The 21,715-nt window shown below is 50.1% G+C and overlaps 2 protein-coding genes across 4 annotated transcripts in view; one reads left to right on the forward strand and one right to left on the reverse strand.

Moving 5' to 3' along the window:
* The window catches only part of LOC307086436 (A-type potassium channel modulatory protein DPP6-like), a gene marked incomplete at both ends in the record, with an annotated part of 72,763 nt that extends 55,901 nt beyond the window's left edge, over window positions 1–16,862 (forward strand). The window contains 19 exons of the mRNA XM_079751648.1: window positions 1,508–1,628; window positions 7,221–7,375; window positions 8,454–8,551; window positions 8,666–8,792; window positions 9,185–9,223; window positions 9,393–9,500; window positions 10,181–10,272; window positions 10,368–10,415; window positions 11,259–11,371; window positions 13,016–13,063; window positions 13,226–13,324; window positions 13,663–13,732; window positions 14,004–14,198; window positions 14,962–15,016; window positions 15,215–15,314; window positions 15,649–15,707; window positions 15,830–15,902; window positions 16,055–16,128; window positions 16,716–16,862. Of these exons, the coding sequence (XP_079607774.1) occupies window positions 1,508–1,628; window positions 7,221–7,375; window positions 8,454–8,551; window positions 8,666–8,792; window positions 9,185–9,223; window positions 9,393–9,500; window positions 10,181–10,272; window positions 10,368–10,415; window positions 11,259–11,371; window positions 13,016–13,063; window positions 13,226–13,324; window positions 13,663–13,732; window positions 14,004–14,198; window positions 14,962–15,016; window positions 15,215–15,314; window positions 15,649–15,707; window positions 15,830–15,902; window positions 16,055–16,128; window positions 16,716–16,862 (1,821 nt within the window). The remainder of the gene's footprint in view (window positions 1–1,507; window positions 1,629–7,220; window positions 7,376–8,453; window positions 8,552–8,665; window positions 8,793–9,184; window positions 9,224–9,392; window positions 9,501–10,180; window positions 10,273–10,367; window positions 10,416–11,258; window positions 11,372–13,015; window positions 13,064–13,225; window positions 13,325–13,662; window positions 13,733–14,003; window positions 14,199–14,961; window positions 15,017–15,214; window positions 15,315–15,648; window positions 15,708–15,829; window positions 15,903–16,054; window positions 16,129–16,715) is intronic.
* A 1,418-nt stretch (window positions 16,863–18,280) lies between these two features.
* Window positions 18,281–21,715, reverse strand: part of arhgap21b (Rho GTPase activating protein 21b) — a 32,385-nt gene continuing 28,950 nt past the window's right edge. For all 3 annotated transcript variants that reach the window (XM_079751127.1, XM_079751128.1, XM_079751126.1), the window contains exon 24: window positions 18,281–21,392. In XM_079751127.1, the coding sequence (XP_079607253.1) occupies window positions 19,878–21,392 (1,515 nt within the window). In that variant the 3' untranslated portion in view covers window positions 18,281–19,877. The remainder of the gene's footprint in view (window positions 21,393–21,715) is intronic.

Genomic DNA, 21,715 nt, shown 5'->3' on the forward strand with positions numbered 1-21,715 from the left:
GAAAAGTGTTCTGGGGTGGCTTCTGCCTGTTTCTAATTCTTTCATCTGATCACTCAAAGACTCCAAAGGACTGGCTGGGAGTGGGCTTGGGAATATGAAATGCCCGCCTCTCTCCAGCCATTCATCTTCAGGGCTCATTCAAAACGAGGCCATTACTGTCTTTATTATCAAACACACAAAACCTCCTGTGTGTATCTGCGTGGGCCTGTGTGTGTGTGTGTGTGTGTGTGCGCATGTGTTTTTTTCTTCTTGTTTCAACCCGTCGCGAAGTGTTAATATTTTTAATGAGGCGTCAAGTGTCAACGGCAGAACATCCCCTGGAACACAGTAATGGAGATATGAGACTGTGTATGATTTCTGATCTCCTCCCTCCTCCCCCGAATCCGTCCGCTTCCCTTTGTGTCAGCCTTCGCCTCAAATCTCCAATCCCGATCCCAAATTGGCGTCGATGTGTGCACGACATAAAACCCTCCAAACATGTCAGGCTCCCACGCAGGCCTGCTGGGGAGGCTTTGAGACGCGGGGGACACATTCACCAGCCCGCCGTCCCCTGCCAACACCTCCTCTAAGCCCGCCCCACCAGAGGAGCGGAGCTCCGACAGCAGGCCCGGATTGACAGAGGACTAGAAACCGCGGCTCGCTCGCCAGCCCTCTGTCAGAATGCCTTCTATAGAATCCTGAAGGCAGTGTCTGTGTGGTCGGCCAATCAGCAGCCCTAATCAGGAGCTGAACCTGTCCCCCCCCCCGTCCGTCCGTCCGAGGTAAATCCATTGTCTGCCGTCAACAGATTGAAGGCTGAAGACTTAATCAGCACAGGGAAGCTGGAGTGGAGGGGTCTGGGTGGTCTTAGTGGGTTGGTGTGTCCGCCCTGTGTTTACTGGGGTGAATGAGGTTGTTCTTGTGGTCTGAGTTTGTTAACCTTTATGAGCATTGTGTGTGTGTGTGTGTGTGTGTGTGTGGTGCGTGTGTGTGTAAGTGTGTGTATTTGTACGTGTGTGTGTGTAGGTGCAATTTGTGTATCTATATAGCCTAGTGTCTGTGTTTAATGTGTGTCCGTGTGTCTGTTTGTGTGTGTGTGTGTGTGTTTGTGTGTGTCTGAGTGGGTTTGTGTGTCTGCCTGCTGAATCATGACCAGCTATTAGCCGCTAGTGTTTTCATTACTGTTTTACAGCAGCAGCCCAACAATGACATCAATCACCAGTTTGTTGCGCTCAGTCCTGTTCTGTGCGGTTGACTCCTGGAGGCCTGGGCCGGGCTCAGTGAACCAGCGCTTGATTAAGGAACTAGATCACCAGGGGGACATTTCTGTAGACTCCTTCAGTGGACCAACCGCGAGCGAGAGCTGGCGTTTGGGTGTGTTTGAGCAGCACTGCAGGACACATCAACGCTCAGAGGCTTCTTCACCCTGCACCTCACCACCGCTAGGGTCATCGCTATGGTAGAGAGAGGAAGAGGAGGAGGAAGAGCAAGACATTGATTGGTGGTGTGTCCCGTTGTTCCTGTGCAGATCTTCATCTTCAAGAACAACATCTACTACCAAGCAACGGTGGGCGGCCCTACCATCTGCCTGGTCTCCACCGGGGAGGAGGGCGTCGTCTTCAACGGGCTGGCTGACTGGCTATACGAGGGTAGGCCCGGCTCACACACACACACACACAGAAGCACGCACGCAGGCACGCACGCACGCACGCAAGCACGCACGCACACACACACACAAACACGCATATAGACACAACCATACACACACACACACACACACACACACACGCACGCACGCACGCACTCACGCACGCACGCACGCACGCACGCACACAAACACAGACGCATATAGACACAACCATACACACACACACACAGAAACACACACACGCACGCACACATACAGGCACAAAATCATACACACACATACAAACATACACACACACACACACAGGCACAAAACCATACACACTCACACACATGCACACACACACACAGACACACACACACACGCACACATATAGATACACAACCACTTAGACACACACATATGCTATGTGCTAATTAGCGCATGAGAGACGCTGTGAGCCCGCCACACAGACTACGCACCTGGCGAGGGCGGTGACAAAGCTACAAGCTAAATGTGGCTAAATTGTTGAGTGGTCGGAGGTAAAGTCTTTTAATTATAATATTTCTTACATTCAGTCATTGACTTGATTGGATTTGAATTGCTCTTTCCTAGCAAACACTTGACATGCAATCTGTGTGTGTGCATGTTCTTTTTGTGTGTGTGTGTATGTGTGCTTTGTGTGCGTATGTGTGTGAGCGTTAGTGTGTATGTGTCTGCGTGTGTTGGTGTGTCTATCTGTGTCTGTGTATGTGTATGTGTGAGCGTTAGTGTGTATGTGTCTGCGTATGTGTGTGGGTGTCAGTGTGTGCGTATGTGAGTGTGTGTGAGCGTTAGTGTGTATGTGTCTGCGTGTGTGTGTGTGTGTGTCTGTGCATCGCGCTCTGTCTGAAGTGGAACAGCTGGCTGCGTTTGGGTGCCCCTCCTTGCTGGAGTTCCCAGGGCTTGTTCTCTATGCTGTTCATTAATTCATGTCTGCACCGCTGTAATCGGTCTCAGCAGCTGTTCACCAACCAGCCCACTTGTAGTTTGATATGAAACATTTCCTGATTGGGCCGTGCAAGGCACAGATCCCGAATTACATCGACACTCAACACAGCTTTGTTTTACAAGTGTGTTTCCGCATGTGGGACGCCACATATTGATACAGCGTGTGCGGCTGTGATTCCAAGGTTTGTGGGTATTCCTATGAAGCTGTTGACACTTTGGAGGTCCATAGATTCATTAGAGGTTTTTCATGGATAATCACTTTATTGCAGCAACATACCAATTTTAGGCTTTGGGGTTCAGTTGCAGAAGTTGTAACAGCCTTTCAGTGACGGCGGCGTCGAGTTGTGTTTGTGACACTGTTGTTTTGAGCAATTAGAAGTATTGATATAGTTATAGCTGCTGTTTCCTCCATGTTGTGATGGCTTTCTATTTGGAAACTACAAAAGCAATATTCATACAGATCGCTGACTGGTTGGTGTTCACTGCGTGGCGTAAAATGCCTGCATTGTACTCATCGCATTGTAAAAGATAGTTTGGGTTCTACTCAAGGATACTGGAAATGCGGTGCTTAGACGGCAGCTGGTGTCTGAAGCCGACGGTTAAGTAGGCAAGGCTTCCGGTGCCTTCGCTAGGAGACAGATGTAATAAAGATACTGCATTGATTGCACCGGGAGATCTATCCGTCAGCGGTGAAAGCCCAGGTACATTCGACTTTCCGGCTTAGCTCAACAGGGGTCTATGATAACGTTCCTGATTAGCCACTCCGCTCATTTCATTTTAGCTCTCACTCTGCGCTGTCTGTCGATGCCAACGAGTGCAATATCCTCTCGAGTGAAGTTCAGCCTTAATCCCCCCCTAATCCACCAGAGTTTCTCATTATCCCGATCGTTTGGACCAATGACGCAGTGGTGAAATGAAAGGTTAGGCAAACACTGGCACTCCGTCGGACACCATGACGAGACTTAGGACAGTGGTGGCAGAAAGCTGACCGGTGGGCTGTGTTGTCAATTTTATGGTAAATTGACTGCAGTTATATCGCACTTTCCTGAGCAGTGGCCACTCAAAGCGCTTTACAATATTGCCTAACATTCACCCATTCATGCACACTAACACACACTGACGGCAGTGTCAGCCATGCAAGGCTGCAGCCAGCTTGTCGGTAGCATTTAGGGTTAGGTGCCTTGCTCAGGGACACCTCGACACTCAGTTAGGAGGAGCTAGGGATCGAACTAGCAACCTTCCGGTTACCAGCCAACCCGCTCTACCTCCTAAGCCACATTCCGCCCGGATGTTGGACACAGAGAGGTCCGGGTCTTAAGAGCGTTGGCCCACGTTCACAGGTACAGGCCTACCGGTCAGACGATGTTGACGCTTGCGTGTGGATGGGTGCGTGTAAATGTTAAAGGAGGACACTTTTGTTCTTCATGACGGGCATTAAGCGGTTACGTTAATTTGGCAGCCTTTCAATGTAATCGATAGCAAAGCATAAATAGCTCTTAATAAGTGCACTCCATCACAGCCTTTTGTCCTGTCTGTTATGCAGCCTCCAGTCGGTGGTAGCGGGAATGTCAACAAAGGAATCCACATTCAAATTTTAGCATGCAATCTCATTTGACCAAATATGAACCTAAGAAATGATGATGGAGACAGAAATAACGTCTTAATGATGGCTGATGAACAGGAAGACACATTACGCAAGTCAGGCCCAAGAGAACCTCCTCAGTTGGCTCCAGCTCAGCGAAGCAGCTAGGCGAGGAGAATTGTATACATATAGAAAATTGTATTTGCACATTTGGGTCTGAATGTGTTCTGTAGTTTAAACACGGGCACGTCAGACTCTTAGAGACAGCGTTGGTGCTTGCCCTTTCCCCTGGTCAGAGGGTAGGTAGTGTCCTGTTATACTGGTCAGGATTTCACACAGACTCACAACTATAGGGTCTAACCCCAACACAGAACACCAGCTATAGGGTCCAACCCCAACACAGAACACCAGGTTTAGGGTCCAACCCCAACACACAACACCAGCTACAGGGTCCAACCCCAACACACAACACCAGCTATAGGGTGCGGTGTTACCATTGTGACCATCTATGAATGGGTGAGTGATCATAGCTGTCATATCTTTTTCTTGTGAAGTTTAAAATACTCAGTGTCTGTGTGTGTGTGTGTGTGTGTGTGTGTGTGTGTGTGTGTGTGTGTGTGTGTGTGTGTGTGTGTATTTTGGAAGACAGGCATCGCGAGGTATTTGCAGGTTATTTAATGAGGCCCGTGTATCAGCAGGCAGGTGCTGTCAAGGCAACAATCATGTGTGCATATGTATCGTACACACCATCTATTATAGAGTCTGCCTCCTCACAATGAGCTGTACCCACGTCTGTTTACCTGCTCTAACCAAGCTGCTGAGAACAACAGCTCAAAAGTGCTGTGTGTGTGTGTGTGTGTGTGTGTGTGTGTGCGTGTGTGTGTGTGTGTGTGTGCTTGAATATGCGGGCACAAGTGTGTGCGTTAGAATGTGCGGGCAAATGTTTTTGTGTGTTTGATTGTGAGGGCCCGTGTGTGTGTGTGTGTGTGTGTGTGTGCGCTTGTGTGCGTAGAGGAGTTGTCATCTCCCCATACCTGTTCGCTGCAGTAAATCTCCTCCAGCTAAAACCTAACCTTTTTCTCCCCTAATTTAATTTGACCTTCAGAAAATAATTCAAAACCAATTTGGTGTGGCCCTTTCGCTGTCAGTGCAAAAATATATAAATAAATTGCACAATTAATTGTAGGCTGTTGCTCCTTTTCAAGGTCCTTGATGATGCTCCTATGATTGCTGAATCTAAATTGAATTATAGTTCATCATTATCATTCAGTTTCCCTCAAGTATCCTCCCTCACTGATGATTGCTCGTCAATTCACCTTTAAACCCTCAGCCCCCTCCATCTCTGGTAGTTCAAACCCAGATTGGATCGCCACGTTTTAAAGTGAATCCATTCAGAAATGTGGTGGTTTGCTGAGGAAGATCAGGCTGGGCTTGGTCATGGTCAGAGCGTCTCAGTTTACCTGCACACAGTGATTGGCTGTGCCACAGGCTCTTACGTGGCTCTCCTCTGCCCTCTGTTGGCCTAGTGTCGCCCCATAACCGCAAGACAAGCTGCTCAAACAGATCCACGAACACGTCAGACCTCAGAATTAGACAACAATGAAAACAACATTTTCAATGTTCTTTTTCATGGCACAGACACAGACAGACACACACTCACAAGCACACACACACATGCACACAGACCCCCCCCCCCCCCCACACACACACACACACACACACACACACGCCAAAACACACACACACACACCATGCTTCCCCTGTTCCAGACGGTTTAACTAGTGTCGTTATTAAAATAGTAAACCACATTGGCCCTCAAAGCGATCCCTGGGTGTGACAGCTCATTAGGACAATGTAAGCCGTCCAGGGGAGGGTACGACAGCTCCAGATATGCTGCGTGAGCACCGCCACCACCACCACCACCACCACCACCACCACCACCACCCCAGCCACCACCTCTCAGCCCCCCCAGGGGTGATTAAAAACACTGGTGGCTGGTGGCTTTCTGCTGCGTTTCAGAAGCCACAGAACAACAGTATACAATAATAATTAGTTTAAGGACAGATCGTCTCTTTTGGTCTTTTTTATAGAGCGGCCGTGTGTTGTGGCAGCCCCATGTAATATTAACTCGACCGCACCTGGTATGGCTCTGGATGGGGAGTGTAGCTTACATTCATTAGAACTGAGTGGCGTTGTGTGGCACAAGGCATGATGGGTAAAAAAACGCCCCAGGAACAAAGGGTTCTTTTACTAACACATAAAAATAAATATAATAGTTGTGACGTGCCACGCTTAAACGCAGTGATGCCAATGTTGCTTTCGTTCATATGTTGTGTTCCTCTTTGTTTTGTTTTTTTATGCATTTTTTAACTTTGTGCAGACGTTTATCTGCCTTTAAACTTTGCCTTGGCCTGCTGCTGCTGCTGTGTGCTGTACTCCGTGCTGCACAACATCATAGGGGCCTGGTTAAGGCAGACAGCAGGCTCCCCGGTGTGGTTTACCTGCCTGGTACAGCACTGAGCATAACTCACACAGTGTCCGAGTTAACCATGAATAATGGACCAGTGTTTGCTTAGTGACGGGGACCCTAATGGGGACTGTATATCAGGCACGGAGGACTGTTTTAAGAGTTGGATCTGTACAGATGCAGTCCGGGCGGAGATTAGCTCTATCTTGATCGCAGCTGTATACAGACGGGCTGCACACAAGTGGATACACAATGTCGTTTGTAATTGGGATAGATTGTTTTTGGCCACCTTTTGGGTGTTCATACAATGTATAAGATGCTGAGATATAGAGGTACAAAATGACAAATTATTCTCTGCAATTATTTGGCAGACATTGTTATTGTCCAAAACACCTTACATTGCAGTTAGTTCAGATAAATACTTGCTCATCAATTACAATTGGTGGACTGCGGACAGTGGGCACCCATTACCTTTCTACCGGGAATCCACCCACTAGCCACCACACTATGAGCCACATCCTCCATGAACCTGGTTCTTCAGGGGGGTAGTTCACCTATGTTGTGTCCCCTCACAGAGGAGATCTTCCAGACCCACATCGCCCACTGGTGGTCTCCCGATGGACTCCGGCTGGCTTACACCACCATCAACGACACCCTGGTGCCCAAGATGGAGGTCCCCATCTTCACAGGGGGCCCTTACCCCAACGGCATGGAGTACCACTACCCCAAGGCAAGTCCCCCGCCCGCACACCTCAACACCCTGAGCAGGCCTTAAAGGGCCACACACACATCCCACCGCTGGTCAGTTGAGTTGGTGTGCTGCCATCTACAGGTCGCTACACTTTAGATGGGGGTTCCTAAGCTTTATGGTTCCAATATCAGCCCCCTGGTATGTTCTCTGTCAGTGATGTGAGCAGAGACTTGTTTTACGATTGATGCTTGCATCAGAGACCCCCATGATCAGCCTGACCTTTTTTTTTACCCTCAAGTCGATGGTTCAATAATCAATAACCGAGTGCCATGACAACAGAGCTACAAATGAGTTTGGTATTTGATAAAGGACAACTCATTGGTGGGTGTAGCCGCTGTTGATGTGATTTTATTATTGTTCTACCCAGCGAGGCGGAGAACAAACAAAGCATTACAGTTAATATTCGAGCAGCCACCAATTGAGGAGTAGTGGCGACAATTGCCTGAGCACCGGAAAACTGAACAAAAACAAAAGTAGAGGGTGTGTGGTTTAGGAGGGTCAGTACATCCCCAAATCACTGTTGAGTCAATGTTGAAAGCTGTTGAAAATTGTTCTGAAGTTAACTCTCCTCTCCTGCTTGAACTACCTTTACTCTGCATTTTAGTAGACTGTAATATTGTTATTTACTTCTAGAGCTAGGCTTTATTCAGCCTTTCAGTAGACTGTAACGTTTTCAATTCCTTCTAGAGCTAGGGTTTACTCAGCCTTTCAGTAGACTGTGTTACTGTCATTTCCTTCTAGAACTTGGGTTTACTCAGCCTTTAAGTAGACTGTAATGTTGTCCTTACATGCTAGAGCTAGGGTTTACCCAGCCTTTCAGTAGACTAGTGTTTTCAATTCCTTCTAGAGCTAGGGTTTACTCAGCCTTTCAGTAGACTGTGTTACTGTCATTTCCTTATAGGACTTGGGTTTACTCAGCCTTTCAGTAGACTGTGTTACTGAGCCTTTAAGTAGACTCTAATGTTGTCCTTACATGCTAGAGCTAGGGTTTACCCAGCCTTTACGTAGACTGTACTATTGTCATTTAACCTTTTCCTTTCATGCGGACTGGAGCCAGGCGGGCGAGGAGAACCCCACCATCAAGCTGCTGGTGGTAAGTCTGAACGGACCCCTTCACACGGTGGAGATGGTCAAACCTGAGGACCCCAGGATCAGGTGAGCGATGACCTCCATCACACCCCCTCTCCTCTCCTCGGGTCGGCCAGGACGCCGATCCCACGTGGGGGCTGACAGCGGTGCTAATGTAGTCCTGCCTGTGGCTTCCTCCAGCAGCGAGTACTACATCACCATGGTGAAGTGGACCACCAGCACCAAGCTGGCGGTGAACTGGCTGAACCGCGCGCAAAACAACTCCATCCTGACGCTGTGTGAGGCCACCACGGGGGTCTGCATCAAGGTGAGCACAACGATAGCAAGCGCTGTTCCCCTCGCATACGCGCTCTACTGACTTTCCCTGCAGTGTTTATACGATTATAGTTGGTGAATATTTCTAGGAAAAACTATATTCACTAGGACTCAGAACGGAAGTTTAATAACATTTTGTGTCAGATAAAACAAATCAAATACATTGAAAGACATCAATGTATTTAAAAAGTAATTTGACATCCAATGAATTATTTTATTTTAAACGTTGTAACTTTCCAATCATGGCATGTGTACTCCACCGAGTCCAATCCCTGCCGTGTGCGAGCGGTCCTGATTTATACCCAGAAGTGCTGGACCTCCGGCGTGGCTTTGATTCCGACTCCACTTCAAACGCCTTTTTATGTTTTTTATGTTTTTTCGCAGAAACACGAAGATGAGAGCGAGAGCTGGCTGCACCGGCAGGTAGGTGACTCACACGCTCCCTCTAAAACTCTCCCACCTGCCTCTTTGGACTGGAACACTCGAGTTAAACAAGGCTCACAACAAGCAAGAACGCCAGCGCACACACCGTGTACACACGTAACCCGCTCAGTCCCTTGTTATCTCCTCGTTGGCTTTCCGTTGTTCGCAGAACGAGGCCCCGCTCTTCTCCCACGACGGGTTCAAGTTCTTCCTGACCCGAGCCATTCCCCAGGGAGGTCGGGGAAAGTTCTTCCACATATCCATGTCCAGCTCCAAGGTACCCTCATGCAGTTCCCCCCCCTCCACCCACACACCCTGCGTGCTCATCATAGTGTAGCAGCGATGTGACCCTACTGGCGTTGCTCGTTAGTGAACGAGTATGGGAGGATGGCAACACACTTGCCCGCACATTCTAACACACACTTTTACACACAAACACACACACGCACGCGCACACACACACACAGACATGCCTGCACATTCAAACACACACACACACATGTGCCCGCACATTCAAACACACAAACTCTCACACACACACACACACACACACTCACACACACGCGCACTCTCACACACACACACACACACACACACACACAAACACAAACACACACACATGCCTGCACATTCACACCCACACACACACGTGCCCGCACATTCAAACACACACTCACACACACACACACACACACACACACACACACACACACACTCTCACACACACACACACACACACACACACACATACACACCATACAAACACATAAGATTCAAGGTTCAAGATTCAAGATGGTCTATAGTCATATGCACAACACTTACAGAAGCAGTCGCTGGCAAGGAAATTCTTGAGTCTCAGGCTCCTTCAACAGTGCATTATAAAAAATAAAATAAAATTATAAGAGAAACAAGCACACACACTTAACCACACTTTGATGTTTTGTGCCCCTTCTCCAGCCAAACTCCAGCATCGACATCCTCCAGTCCCTGACATCGGGAGACTGGGACGTCACCACCATCCTGGCCTACGACCACCACAGGAACCTCATGTAGGCGTTCATCTCCCACAGCTTAATCCAACACCGCAGTCACAATGGCGGCTGGACGGAGCGCACCAATGGGTTGTGTTGTTGTTGTTTTCTAGATACTTTCTGAGCACAGAGGACGACCCCAAACGAAGACACCTGTACAGGTAGGTCTTACTCACCAGATGCACTTCACTGATCCCGCCCACTTGTCCTTTGTGGACGGGTTTAAAGGGAAGATTTGATGGGACCGGTGAGAAATCCTCCCTATCTAATCTCAAACGGTAAAGTGCTGTGTGCAGTGTATTCAGTGTATTCAGTCTTGCTTAAGCAATTTGTCTCAAGTCAGAATTTCCTTGCTTTAAGCATGGCTGTGTTATTTGTTAGCGACAAAGCCAATTGTTGGTTGTTGGTGAAATTGCTTCTAGTCACTTTAGTTCTGATGGCCGCTAGTTCATGAAGCTCTGAGTTACTGTAGTTTTAATGGCTGCTGGTAACTGTAGTACTTATGGCTGGTGGTTACTGTAGTTCTAATGGCTGCTATACTGTAGTTCTTATTGCTTCTATACTGTAGTTTTATTGGCTGCTATACTGTAGTTATATTGGCTGCTATACTGTAGTTCTAATGGCTGCTGGTTACTGTAGTTATATTGGCTGCTATACTGTAGTTCTTATGGCAGCTGGTAACTGTAGTTATATTGGATGCTGGTTACTGTAGTTCTATTGGCTGCTGGCAACTGTAGTTATAATGGCTGCTGGCAACTGTAGTTATAATGGCTGCTGGGTAATGTAGTTCTAATGGCTGCTTGTAACTGTAGTTCTAATGGCTGCTGGTAACTGTAGTTCTAATGGCTGCTGGTAAATGTAGTTCTAATGGCTGCTTGTAACTGTAGTTCTAATGGCTGTTTGTAACTGTAGTTATAATGGCTGATGGTAACCGTAGTTCTAATGGCTGCTGGTAACTGTAGTTCTAATGGCTGATGGTAACTGTAGCTCTAATGGCTTTACAGCGCTAAAACCATCCCTCCATTCAACCGCCGCTGCCTGTCCTGCGACTACCAGTGTGGCTACGTGGACGGAACCTTCAGCCACAAAATGAAGTACTTCCTGCTCAACTGTAAAGGTGACACCCCCAAACTGACATCATCACTGTGTTCCCAGGCTGACCAGCAATAGGCGAGTTTCAGATCAAGCATGCGTTGCCTTGCCTTGCATAACTGAATGCATTCTGGGATCAAAACGGCAGAAATGCAGGCGATAACTTCTCTATGTGACATGTCACATGACTTTAAAAAATCGCGGGCGCTCCCTCCGTCTGCATTTCTGTGCATATGCTCTCAAATAAATGCGCACATAACAAACTCCCCTCAACATATCGAAACGTTGCCGTAGTTGGTTGTAATTATCACGTGGAATTTCCCACGTGAGAAATGACATATCTCCTTTCGAAGAGGCGTGCCCTTTCCCAAACTATGCTTGTTCAAACAACGAGAAGTGCACCTGTGTCCGACTTGACATGGACGGAACTTGACGTATTTCTGACTAGTTCCGGCGGATGTTCTCAAGTCTCGTGCATGCATGCGCGCAAATGCAGACGATCTGAAACACGCCTTATATCATGTTTTAAAATTGTATGTATATTTCAGATGTAGGTAGTATTCACAAAATATAACTTTATTGGACATTATTAGATTCTAGGTCCCCTCTAATCTAGTCTCACAAATCCGGTTTTGGAATAACTACTGAAATTAAATGAAACATTAGAAATGACATCTAAAGTCACCAGCTCAAATCTTGGTAAACTGTGAAATTCTTTCACTTCATATTTGCTTTCAACCAATCATGTTGCTGGAAGCGGGGGATCTGGAAGCGCGTAATTGGCAAACACAAACTCGGCCAGCAGTATTCAACTGTAAAAAAAGTGTACACAAAGAATTAAATTCAACACTGTTGAGAGTGTAGGAATACAGCTATTAAAATCCCCCTCTGAAAGCATTCAGAAGCCTCAAAACATAACAAAACAGGGAACAAGGTATGCCAGGGTGCCGTCTCCCCCCTGAAGTCCTGCTAGTATTAAAGGACTTGGATCCAAGATATCTCTAAACAGTCATTGTCTTGATCGCCACACACACACACACACACACACACACACACACACACACACACAAGCTAGAATCGGGGCCCAGTGTTATTACGGTCTGTGATTCCAGTGACTGTGAATGCGCCCCCTGGTGGACAGACTTCTCAGGTAGCGTTAAGGGCCTGAGACGCAGGCCTGCTGCCCAGGTGCTCCCTGTCTGTTAACTAGCCAACCGGGGAGGCAGTGAAATGGATCGCTCGTCCTCCACCCCTTAGCCCTCCCTCGGTATACAGTCGAGGCATGACACCAGCGGCGCCCCCTGGGGATCTGATTCATTCAGAGGTCTAACCCCCAGAGAGGGGGAGAAAGCTCACAACAACTCCCCACTAATTGGGTCTGGCTAAGGAGGGACAAGGAGAGAACAGCATTCATTGCTGGATGGAACTGGGGGGGGGGGGGGGGGGGGGGGGGGGGGGGGGGGGGGGCGGGGGGGGTGCATTGGGAGAGGCTAAAAATAAACGAGGGAAAGAAAACGATGTTGTTAGTGGCGTGGGTTTGTTTACTGCGGGTCGTGACGCCATTGGAGTCCCATACCCCTACCGGCATAATGTAGAAATCAACCTTATGCGTTATCTATTTTTTTTACAAATATAATTCTGTATCTCCTCCTGTTTTATTTCCGTACAGGACCGAAAATCCCAAGCGTGTCCGTCTACAGAACCAAGGACAACCTGAGTGAGTGACACCCATGACCTTTGACCTTTGACCCATGTCAGAGCAGCAGCAGGAGGAGGAGTCCCCATAACAATGATAACCTGTGTTACACACACCTGTGTTGAACTTCCTGTCTCCCCCCCGTTCCCTACAACCTTTCCTCCACCCGTTCCTCCACCGCAGAGCTGTACGACGTGGAGAACAATGAGGAGGCGAACACCTCCTTCCAGGGCATGCAGATGCCGCTGGTGGAGAACCAGACCATCACCATTGACGACTACTGTACGTGGTCTACTGCCGTCACACACACACAGACGCATGCACACTCACACACACACACACACACACACACACACACACACACACACACACACACACACACACACACACACACACAAATACACAGACAGACAGACAGATAGACAGACAGACGGATAGACGCACACACGCACATACACACACACACACACACACACACACACGCACACACGCACACACACACAGGCTGTATCCGTCCCTAACGCAGCCAGGAGTGGAGGAGGCGGCGTCGGCATGGATACCAGCCGCTATTGACACCCCGGTGGTCCTGACATTGACGCGTGCACCCTTGCATCCCGCAGCGCTGACCATGCAGATCCTGAAGCCCGCCGTGTTCAATAAAGCGGCGCTTTACCCTCTCCTGCTGCTCGTGTGAGTGCCGGCACGGAAACGTTTTGTTGTGGCGCTGCGTCACTACGTACTGTAGCCGTTTGTTCACTTTCGATGTTGAAGTCACTCGAATTTGAGTTTGCTGTGTGTTTGTTTTCCATTAACCTTGGCATGCATTTAATTTAAACACAAACAAACACAAACACATGCACACAAACACGCACACACACCCTCCCACCCACGCACACACACACCCACCCAAACACACACACACACCCACACAAACACACACACACACACAACCAACCTCCAGGGACGGGACCCCCGGGGGCCAGACGGTGACGGAGCGGTTCTCTGTGGACTGGGCCACGGTGCTGGTAAGCAGCTACAGCGCGGTGGTGGTCCGCTTCGACGGCCACGGCAGCGGCTTCCGCGGCACCAACCTGCTGCACAGCGTCCGCAGGAAACTGGGTCAGCCGGAGGAGCGGGACCAGCTGGAGGCCCTCAGGTCAGGGGCCAGGGGGCAGGGGCCAGGGGGCAGGGGCCAGGGGCCAGGGGCCAGGGGCCAGGGGCCAGGGGGCGGGGGCAGGGCGCAGGGGCCAGGGGGCAGGGGCCAGGGGCCAGGGGCCAGGGGCCAGGGGGCAGGGGGCAGCGAGCCGGCCTGTTTTATAAGGGGACAGGGGTCGGGGTGTGTGTGAGGCCAGCACCGTGCGTACCGAGTGGGTCAGAGTGAGCATACTTATTGTATGTAGTGTGTCCCGGCACTAAAATATAGTACTTAGCAACAATTCAGTTCAATTCGATTTCATTTGTATAGCCATTAATCACCATTAATCACCATTATAGTCTCAAAGGGCTTAACAGGCCCAATATTTATGACCCCCCCCCTGACCCAAGCCCTCAAAAGGGCAAGAAAAAACTCCCTTAATCAGCAAGGAAGAAATCTTATGGAGGAATAGGAGGAAGAGTGGGGGATCCCTCCTTCCAAGCATGATCAGAAGTGCAGTGGGTGCCAAAATTGACACACAAACAATGCATACATGCAAAACATTAAATTGATGATGGGGTGCTGACCGGTTAACCATGAGGAAAGTCCAGCATTGTGTAGCATCTTATCCTAGCTATCTTTGTTATAGACGAGGAACTGGTTAACCTAGCCATTGCGAGTGCTTGGCCCTTGGTTTTATGAACGTCTTTACTGTACCGACAGCGATATATTGTTCCTCTTTCTTCTGACAAATATGTCTGTTTTTACTCCCCTGTGGTTCCAGACTCATATCCAAAGAGCCCTACATCGATACTACCAGGATGGGCGTGTTCGGAAAGGTAGGGGAAAGAGTGCAACGTTGTCTCCCCGTCTGTCTGTGCCTATATATCTCTCTGTTATGAATATTAATGGATGTTATAAATACAACACATCCAAACCAGAGAAGTGAGGTAAAACGTCTCCTTGGCTAGACACAAGCGTGCCTCCTATAAACCAGCCCAGGTGTCACCAGGTGTGTGCCCCCCTAACGTCCTCAGGTGTATGGAGGGTACCTGGCCACCATGCTGCTGAGCTTGGAGGAAACACAGCTCAAGTGTGGAGTCGCCGTCTCCCCCATCACAGACTTTGAGTTATACGGTCTGTCTGTACCTGTGCCCTCTGCTCCGTCACCCTGTCCGTCTGTACACCCATCTGTGCCATTACCTTCTCTCCCATCGCTCATCTTTGTCCAGTAATGTCTGATTCCTGGCATTATGACCAGATGTTGATGGATGAAAAATACATTGATTGTCCACACACCTGTCTGTAACCGTATCCTCTCCGCCATCACTCATCTTTGTCTAGTGATTACTAGACAAAGATGAGTGATGGCAGAGAGAGTTTGTCTGATTCCTGGCATTACACAAGACAAAATGATGATGCTTCAGAAATACATTCGATCCATCTTTTCCCCTTCTTCTCCAAACCACAGCCTCAGCTTTTTCGGAGCGCTACCTGGGCTCGCCGAAGACAGAGTTTCGCGTGTATCAGGTATCCTCTCCAACAAGCGCCTGAAAGCCTGTCAAACATACAGGAGAACAGAAGCCTCGGGTCTTGAAACTCTGCATCTTTTGATAAAGTGCAGTGTGAGCAGCACTCTCTGTTTCCCTTAGATGTCTAATCTGGCAGTGCGGGCCAGCCAACTCCTGGACAAGCAGTACTTGATAATCCACCCCACGGCGGATGGTAACTACCCTTTACCTCACTGAGCTGGTGGCTTGGTGGGGGGGGGGGGGGGGGATTAGACAGGAAATCAACGTTTTAGAGTGTGTGTGTGGGTGTGTGTTTACTTGTAACACACCCACTAATGTGTTGTCTGTCTCTGTCACACCACACAGAAAAGGTGCACTTCCAGCACTCTGCGAAATTCATCAGCCATTTAATCAGCGAGAAGAGCAATTACAGCCTACAGGTAGGCTGCTTGAGGCACCGGGGGGGTGGGGGGGTGGAGCCCGCCGTTGTCTACTCACAACCAGGGTTTAGGAGCGTAATGTCTGTGATATCACTCGTTATGGATGCGTGATGCCTTCACAGCAGGCTGTCAGGTCCTTCATTAAAATAATGAAGGTGGCGCATAATGAGGTGTCAACATTTCAAACCGTAGCCAAAGATTATTCAATATTTCTCCATTGCTTTAATTGATGTCGGAACACCTTTCGTTCGGGAGTCGCTGCTTTAAGAAAGTGAAAGTAACGTTTGTGTGTGTGTGAGTGTGTGTTTGTTAATTAAAACAGCCCCTCAAAACCCACCTTTGCTAAGATTGCTTTCACCGCCTTCCCTTCTCTACCCGTCATCCTTTTATCTATTCCTGAAGTTTTAATTACCTAACTTGTCTTTTTACTTTTACCTTATCTTTGATATACGTTCTTATTGGTCTGAGTATTTAGAAAAACGCTTGAAAGTCGAATGTATTATTATTATTACTAAGCGTAAAACGTGTGCACGGCTATGTGTTCCTTCCCTCACATGCGCTCTGCGTGGTCGTGGACCTCCATGCAGATCTACCCAGACGAGGGCCACTTCCTGCACAGTGAGGGGACACAGCGGCACCTGAGCCAGACGCTGGTCAACTTCTACGAGGAATGCTTCCGGCTGCCGGACATACCGTCTGAAGACGACGAAGAAGAGGAAGAAGACAACGACTAAACCCTTCCCCGCTCTCCGCCGTCACGGCACGACGGTCACCTACTATAGCACAATATGCAACCGATCTCCTCTTTCTCCCTTTTTAAATCTGTCACTCCACTTGCTGCCCCCTTGTGGTTTGTAGCTGTACTTTTGAGGTGCAGTACATGCATGTGCAAAGAAAGGGCCCTGATCTTCTTCATCCTTCTCCCTCTCCCCCTCCTCCTCCTCCTCCATGGGCTGACAAGGGACCAGTCTGTACAGCTGTTCACGCCCCACGTGTTGAATAGCAATAGATCCAATAGGTAAATTTTCTGTCATGGACTTTAGTGTTGGAGGAGCCTCTTCTTGCGCGCCCCCTGGTGACCGAGTAGAGGAACAACACAATCTTGTCTGAGGCCTTCTGCGTCCCCCTCTCACAGACACACCACTACGCACACCAAGAAGAATGCTTTACAGCACAACGTATCCCCATGTGAAGATTCTCATCCTCGACTTCATCTTTTAGATCGGACTCGTTAAGAATCTGACAGCATCTGTTGACTCACAACCCTTCTGATTATCGTGTTTATGGCTTCTGGTACGTGATTCTTTGTGTGGAAATGTGTTGTCCTACAGTCGTGTTTTGGCTATGCACAGATGTCGTCTGGCGACATGAACTTGTACCGCTAACCAAAACGAGGGGATGATGCGTCATGTTGCTCCGAATCGAAAATGTTTCCAAGAAAACCGATCAAATGTTTTCCTGTCCTGATGTTTTGATTGATCTGTGGTGTCACTGTGCCTTAATGTGGGTGTGCTCATTATAAAGAACCCACAATTTCCTCAAAAATACGAATGGTCTCCATTGAGGTGCACATTCACATAAGTTAAGACAACTCACACATTTAATTATGGTAGATCAATTAGCTCAGTGGGCAGTGTTGCCAGATTGTGACAGATTCCCGCCTAATCTGGCAGACCTGGCTGAAGCGTGGTTTGTTCGTAGAAAATTTCAAGAACAGGTGCTTGACTCCCTCCAAGTTAAAAAGGTCGATCAATATCTGATCCGAGAGCTGTCCTTTAACATTGGAGGTACCTCCCCAGTGGCTCGTTATCTATTTTGTTAATCGATTCATTCGATCCGTGTTCAGACTTAACCCGCCCCCAACTTCACCCGTTAGTAACGTCAGTGAGTTTCTAGTCAGCTGTTGTACAAATTGTATAAAATCTTATTGTTTCAAGTCTTTATGTTGTGTGTGATTGCGCAACTTGTACATAAAGCATTTTTAAAAGTGACCCCGACCCCGATTGTCTGAACGTCTCAGAACCGCTCGGAAAAGTTTTGTTTATCGTTTGGGTCGCTTGTGGCCCTCAGGAGCAAACACGTGCGTCACGATCAAACTGCGCCTCATATCAATAAAGAACCAGAGACGCATGTGCCATTGACAAGGTTTATTTCCAGTGTTTTCGAAGGCTTTGTCCCTCCTCGCTTCCTCCCTACGGGGGAGGCCCACAGATTGGTTACAAATGGTCCAGCTCAGGAGAGCCCAATGCATGTCGGCCGGGCCCTCCAGTACCTTTTGCTCACTGCCCAGCCACACCTGGCAATACTGTGTACTTAACAAGAATCCCGCAAAAAAATCTATGGAAATGAAGAGAAAAGCAGCTAAAACATTGCATTTATATACACAATTAACTTACTTATTTTTACACAAATATTTAAAATTCAAGTTCTGTTAAAATCCCAATAATGGAAAAACAAAATAAAATCGAGTATAAAACATGGTAAGACCAGAGTGGAATGCCTCAGGAATGGAAGCTCGGCATTGAGTTAAATCACCTGTTGTGTGTTTATGTGTGCGTGTGTGTGTCCACAATACAAATCATTCACAGTTCACATCTTTAAAAAGGTATCCCAACAGAAGACCCTATGGCACTCTTTAACATTTCATCAAGAGGCACTTCCTATCGCTCTGAAATCCATGCCTTCTTTCTCTTGATTATTCATGTTTTCGTAGTTTCCTTCCTCTCCGATCTGTTGTAAACTTCGGCCACAAGGGGGCAGACGAGCGTGCAAATTCACGGGCGCATTGACTCGTCATCCAAAGCGGACCACGTTGCTATCAGAGGCGTTGTTCGCGGCTCTGGGAGGGTTGTAGGGTTGAGAGATGAAAGGGGTGGATTTAAAAACAGTATTTTCCATGTCCAGTGTCTCCAGTCATCTTGTACCGCGAGGCGGGGGGGGGGGGGGGGGGGGGGGGGGGGGGGAGTCCTCATGTGGATCCTGTGTAGCCCCCGTACCAAAAACTAAAAATACACTTCAAGTACAGAAAGAAAGAAAAATTAATTCATAAAAAAAAATGATATGTACACTTGAAAAATACAAGCAACTAAAGCTTTTAGTCAGCGTTACAGCAAGCACGTCTGTACATTCTTCATTTGGTACACCCACGACTCACCGACTCCAACCATCGCTTTCCTTCTCCACTAAAAATAGATACGCTTTCCCTGCAACGCTAGATTCCAGTCCTATGTTTTATTTTCCTTTTCTACAGCTACCTACTTCCTAGCGCCTACTCATCAAACCTCACTAAAGGACCCTTTCCACAAGCCCATCTTCAACATCACCGTCCAGACTCTCTAAATACATGACGGGCTCCCGGGGCCCTTGGGTCAGCATAACTGGGATCTGGAGCCCCAGCGGGGTCTCTCTCCTGTCACCACATCCCACAGTCACTTGTCATTGGAAAAAAAAATAGCATTTTTTTTATATGAAACCACATCTTCTCCCATGCCAGACAATGAAACAGATCCACAATCCCTGTGTGCGCGGTTATCATTATTCACAAGCGCACACATAAAAACAACACACACACACACACTAACAAACACACACCACCCTCACGGTCACAAGGCCACACACGGGCCCACCACACGTGTTCAGTACAACATGCTCATTCACGGACATTAATAAGATCCAAGACAACACGCCTCACCGACATATTCACTCACACACACACACACACACGCCCCGACGGGGCCCGCCCCCCTCCCTCACAGGCACTGATAGAAGCGCGACTGGACCACCTGGGCGCCCGACAGTTTGTGGGGGTGCGCCGTGGCCGACAGGCTCAGGCTCTTGCCGGGCGCGGCCTCCCGACGGAGGGGGAGGAGCTCCGAGGCGGAGGCGGGGCCCAGCGCCGCCTGGGGCTCCCCCGGGTCCAGGCTGACCTCGGGGTTGCTGGTGCGGTGGCGCTCGCGGGCAATCCAGTCGCGGATGGAGAAGTCCTGCGAGCTGCACTTGGGCCGCAGGCGGTCCACGGCCGACAGCTCGGCGCGCGAGCCCGCCTGCGGCCACTCGCCCAGCACCGACAGCTCGCCGAAGTCCCGCTGGCCGCCCATGGTGTGGCGCCGGCGGATGTTCTTCTTCTTGGCGCGGCCCTCCGCCCCCCGCTGGCCGCCCACGCCGAACATGTCGTCCACCGACGTGCGCAGGCGGCACTTGAGGCGCTCCGTGATCTTCAGCCGCCACGCCGGCTCCGCCTTCTCCGACTCGCTGCGCGACGAGGAGCTGAGGCTGCCCGTGGATCGGCCCGCCGCCGCCCCCGCCGCGCGCGACAGCCGGCCCGGCTCGCCCGCGTCCAGCGACGACTCGCTGTCCGTCTTCTGCCGCGCCGACGACTTCTTGCGGGACAGCGTGTCGCACTCGATCAGTCGGTGGAAGGGCAGGGACCGCACCGCCTCGGGGGGCCCCTGGGCGGCGGGGCCCTCCTCCGCCACCCCCTCCTTCCCGCTCGTGAACACGGACAGGTCGCACTCGCTGTCCGTCTCCATGGCCCGCCCCTCGCTGACCAGCTCGCTGCGTTCGTCGTCGGCGTCGTCGTCGACGCCGCCGCCGCCGCCGCCGCGGCTCCCCGACACCGAGCGCGCCTCGGGGCCGAGGGCGCAGAGCTCCGCCCCCGTCAGGAAGGTCATGGAGGAGGTGGTGGAGTAGTCCGACGTGATGGAGCACACCTCCGCCGCCTCCGGCGGCTGGGGCCCCGGGGCCCGGCCGCGCCTCGCCCGGGGGCCCGAGGCCTGGGAGCTGGTGCTGTTCATGGTGCCCAGGTCCGACACGGCGTCGTCGTAGAGGGACGGCGCCTTGGTGGGGTAGCCCAGGGCGGGGGAGTGCGGGGGGGAGGCGTAGGGGGAGGGGGTGGTACGGGGCGGGGGGGAGGAGCGGGAGGGCGAGGTGCGCCGGGGGGACGGCGGCGGCGACGGCTGCGACAGCAAGCTGCTGGAGCGCGAGTCTTTGCCGTCGACGGCGTCCCCTCGCTCCTCCAGGGAGACGCCGCCGCCCCGCCCGTCCGTGGCGTCGACGAGGTCCGCCCCGTGGGGCCCCTCCGCCTCCCCCGCCGGGCCCCCGGGGGACCAGGGGGAGGGCGGGAGCTCCTTCTTGGGGAAGACGGCGTCCAGGTCGTCGTCCGAGCTGCTGGGCTGGGTCTTGGGCTTCTTGCGCTTGCGGCTGACGAAGAAGGAGGAGCGCAGCATCTCCTTGCTACACTGGTCCTTCCCGGGGCCCCACAGGCCCTGCACAGACACACACACACACACACAAGGTGAGACACACACACAAAGTGAGACACACAAAGACTCAGACACAATGTGAGACACACAGAAAATGTAAGACACACACACACAAAGACACACAGACAATGTAAGACACACACACACAAAGACACACATAATGTAAGACACACACAATGTAAAACCAGACAATGTAAGACACACAGACATATAATGTAAGACACACAAACACTGAATGTGAGAAACCCCTAATGTGAGACACCCCCAATGTGAGACACCCCCAATGTGAGACAAATAATGCAAGACACACAGCCAGGGATGGTCCT

Source organism: Pollachius pollachius (genome assembly GCF_949987615.1).
Source record: "Pollachius pollachius genome assembly, chromosome: 14".
Taxonomy (NCBI): Eukaryota; Metazoa; Chordata; class Actinopteri; order Gadiformes; family Gadidae; genus Pollachius; species Pollachius pollachius.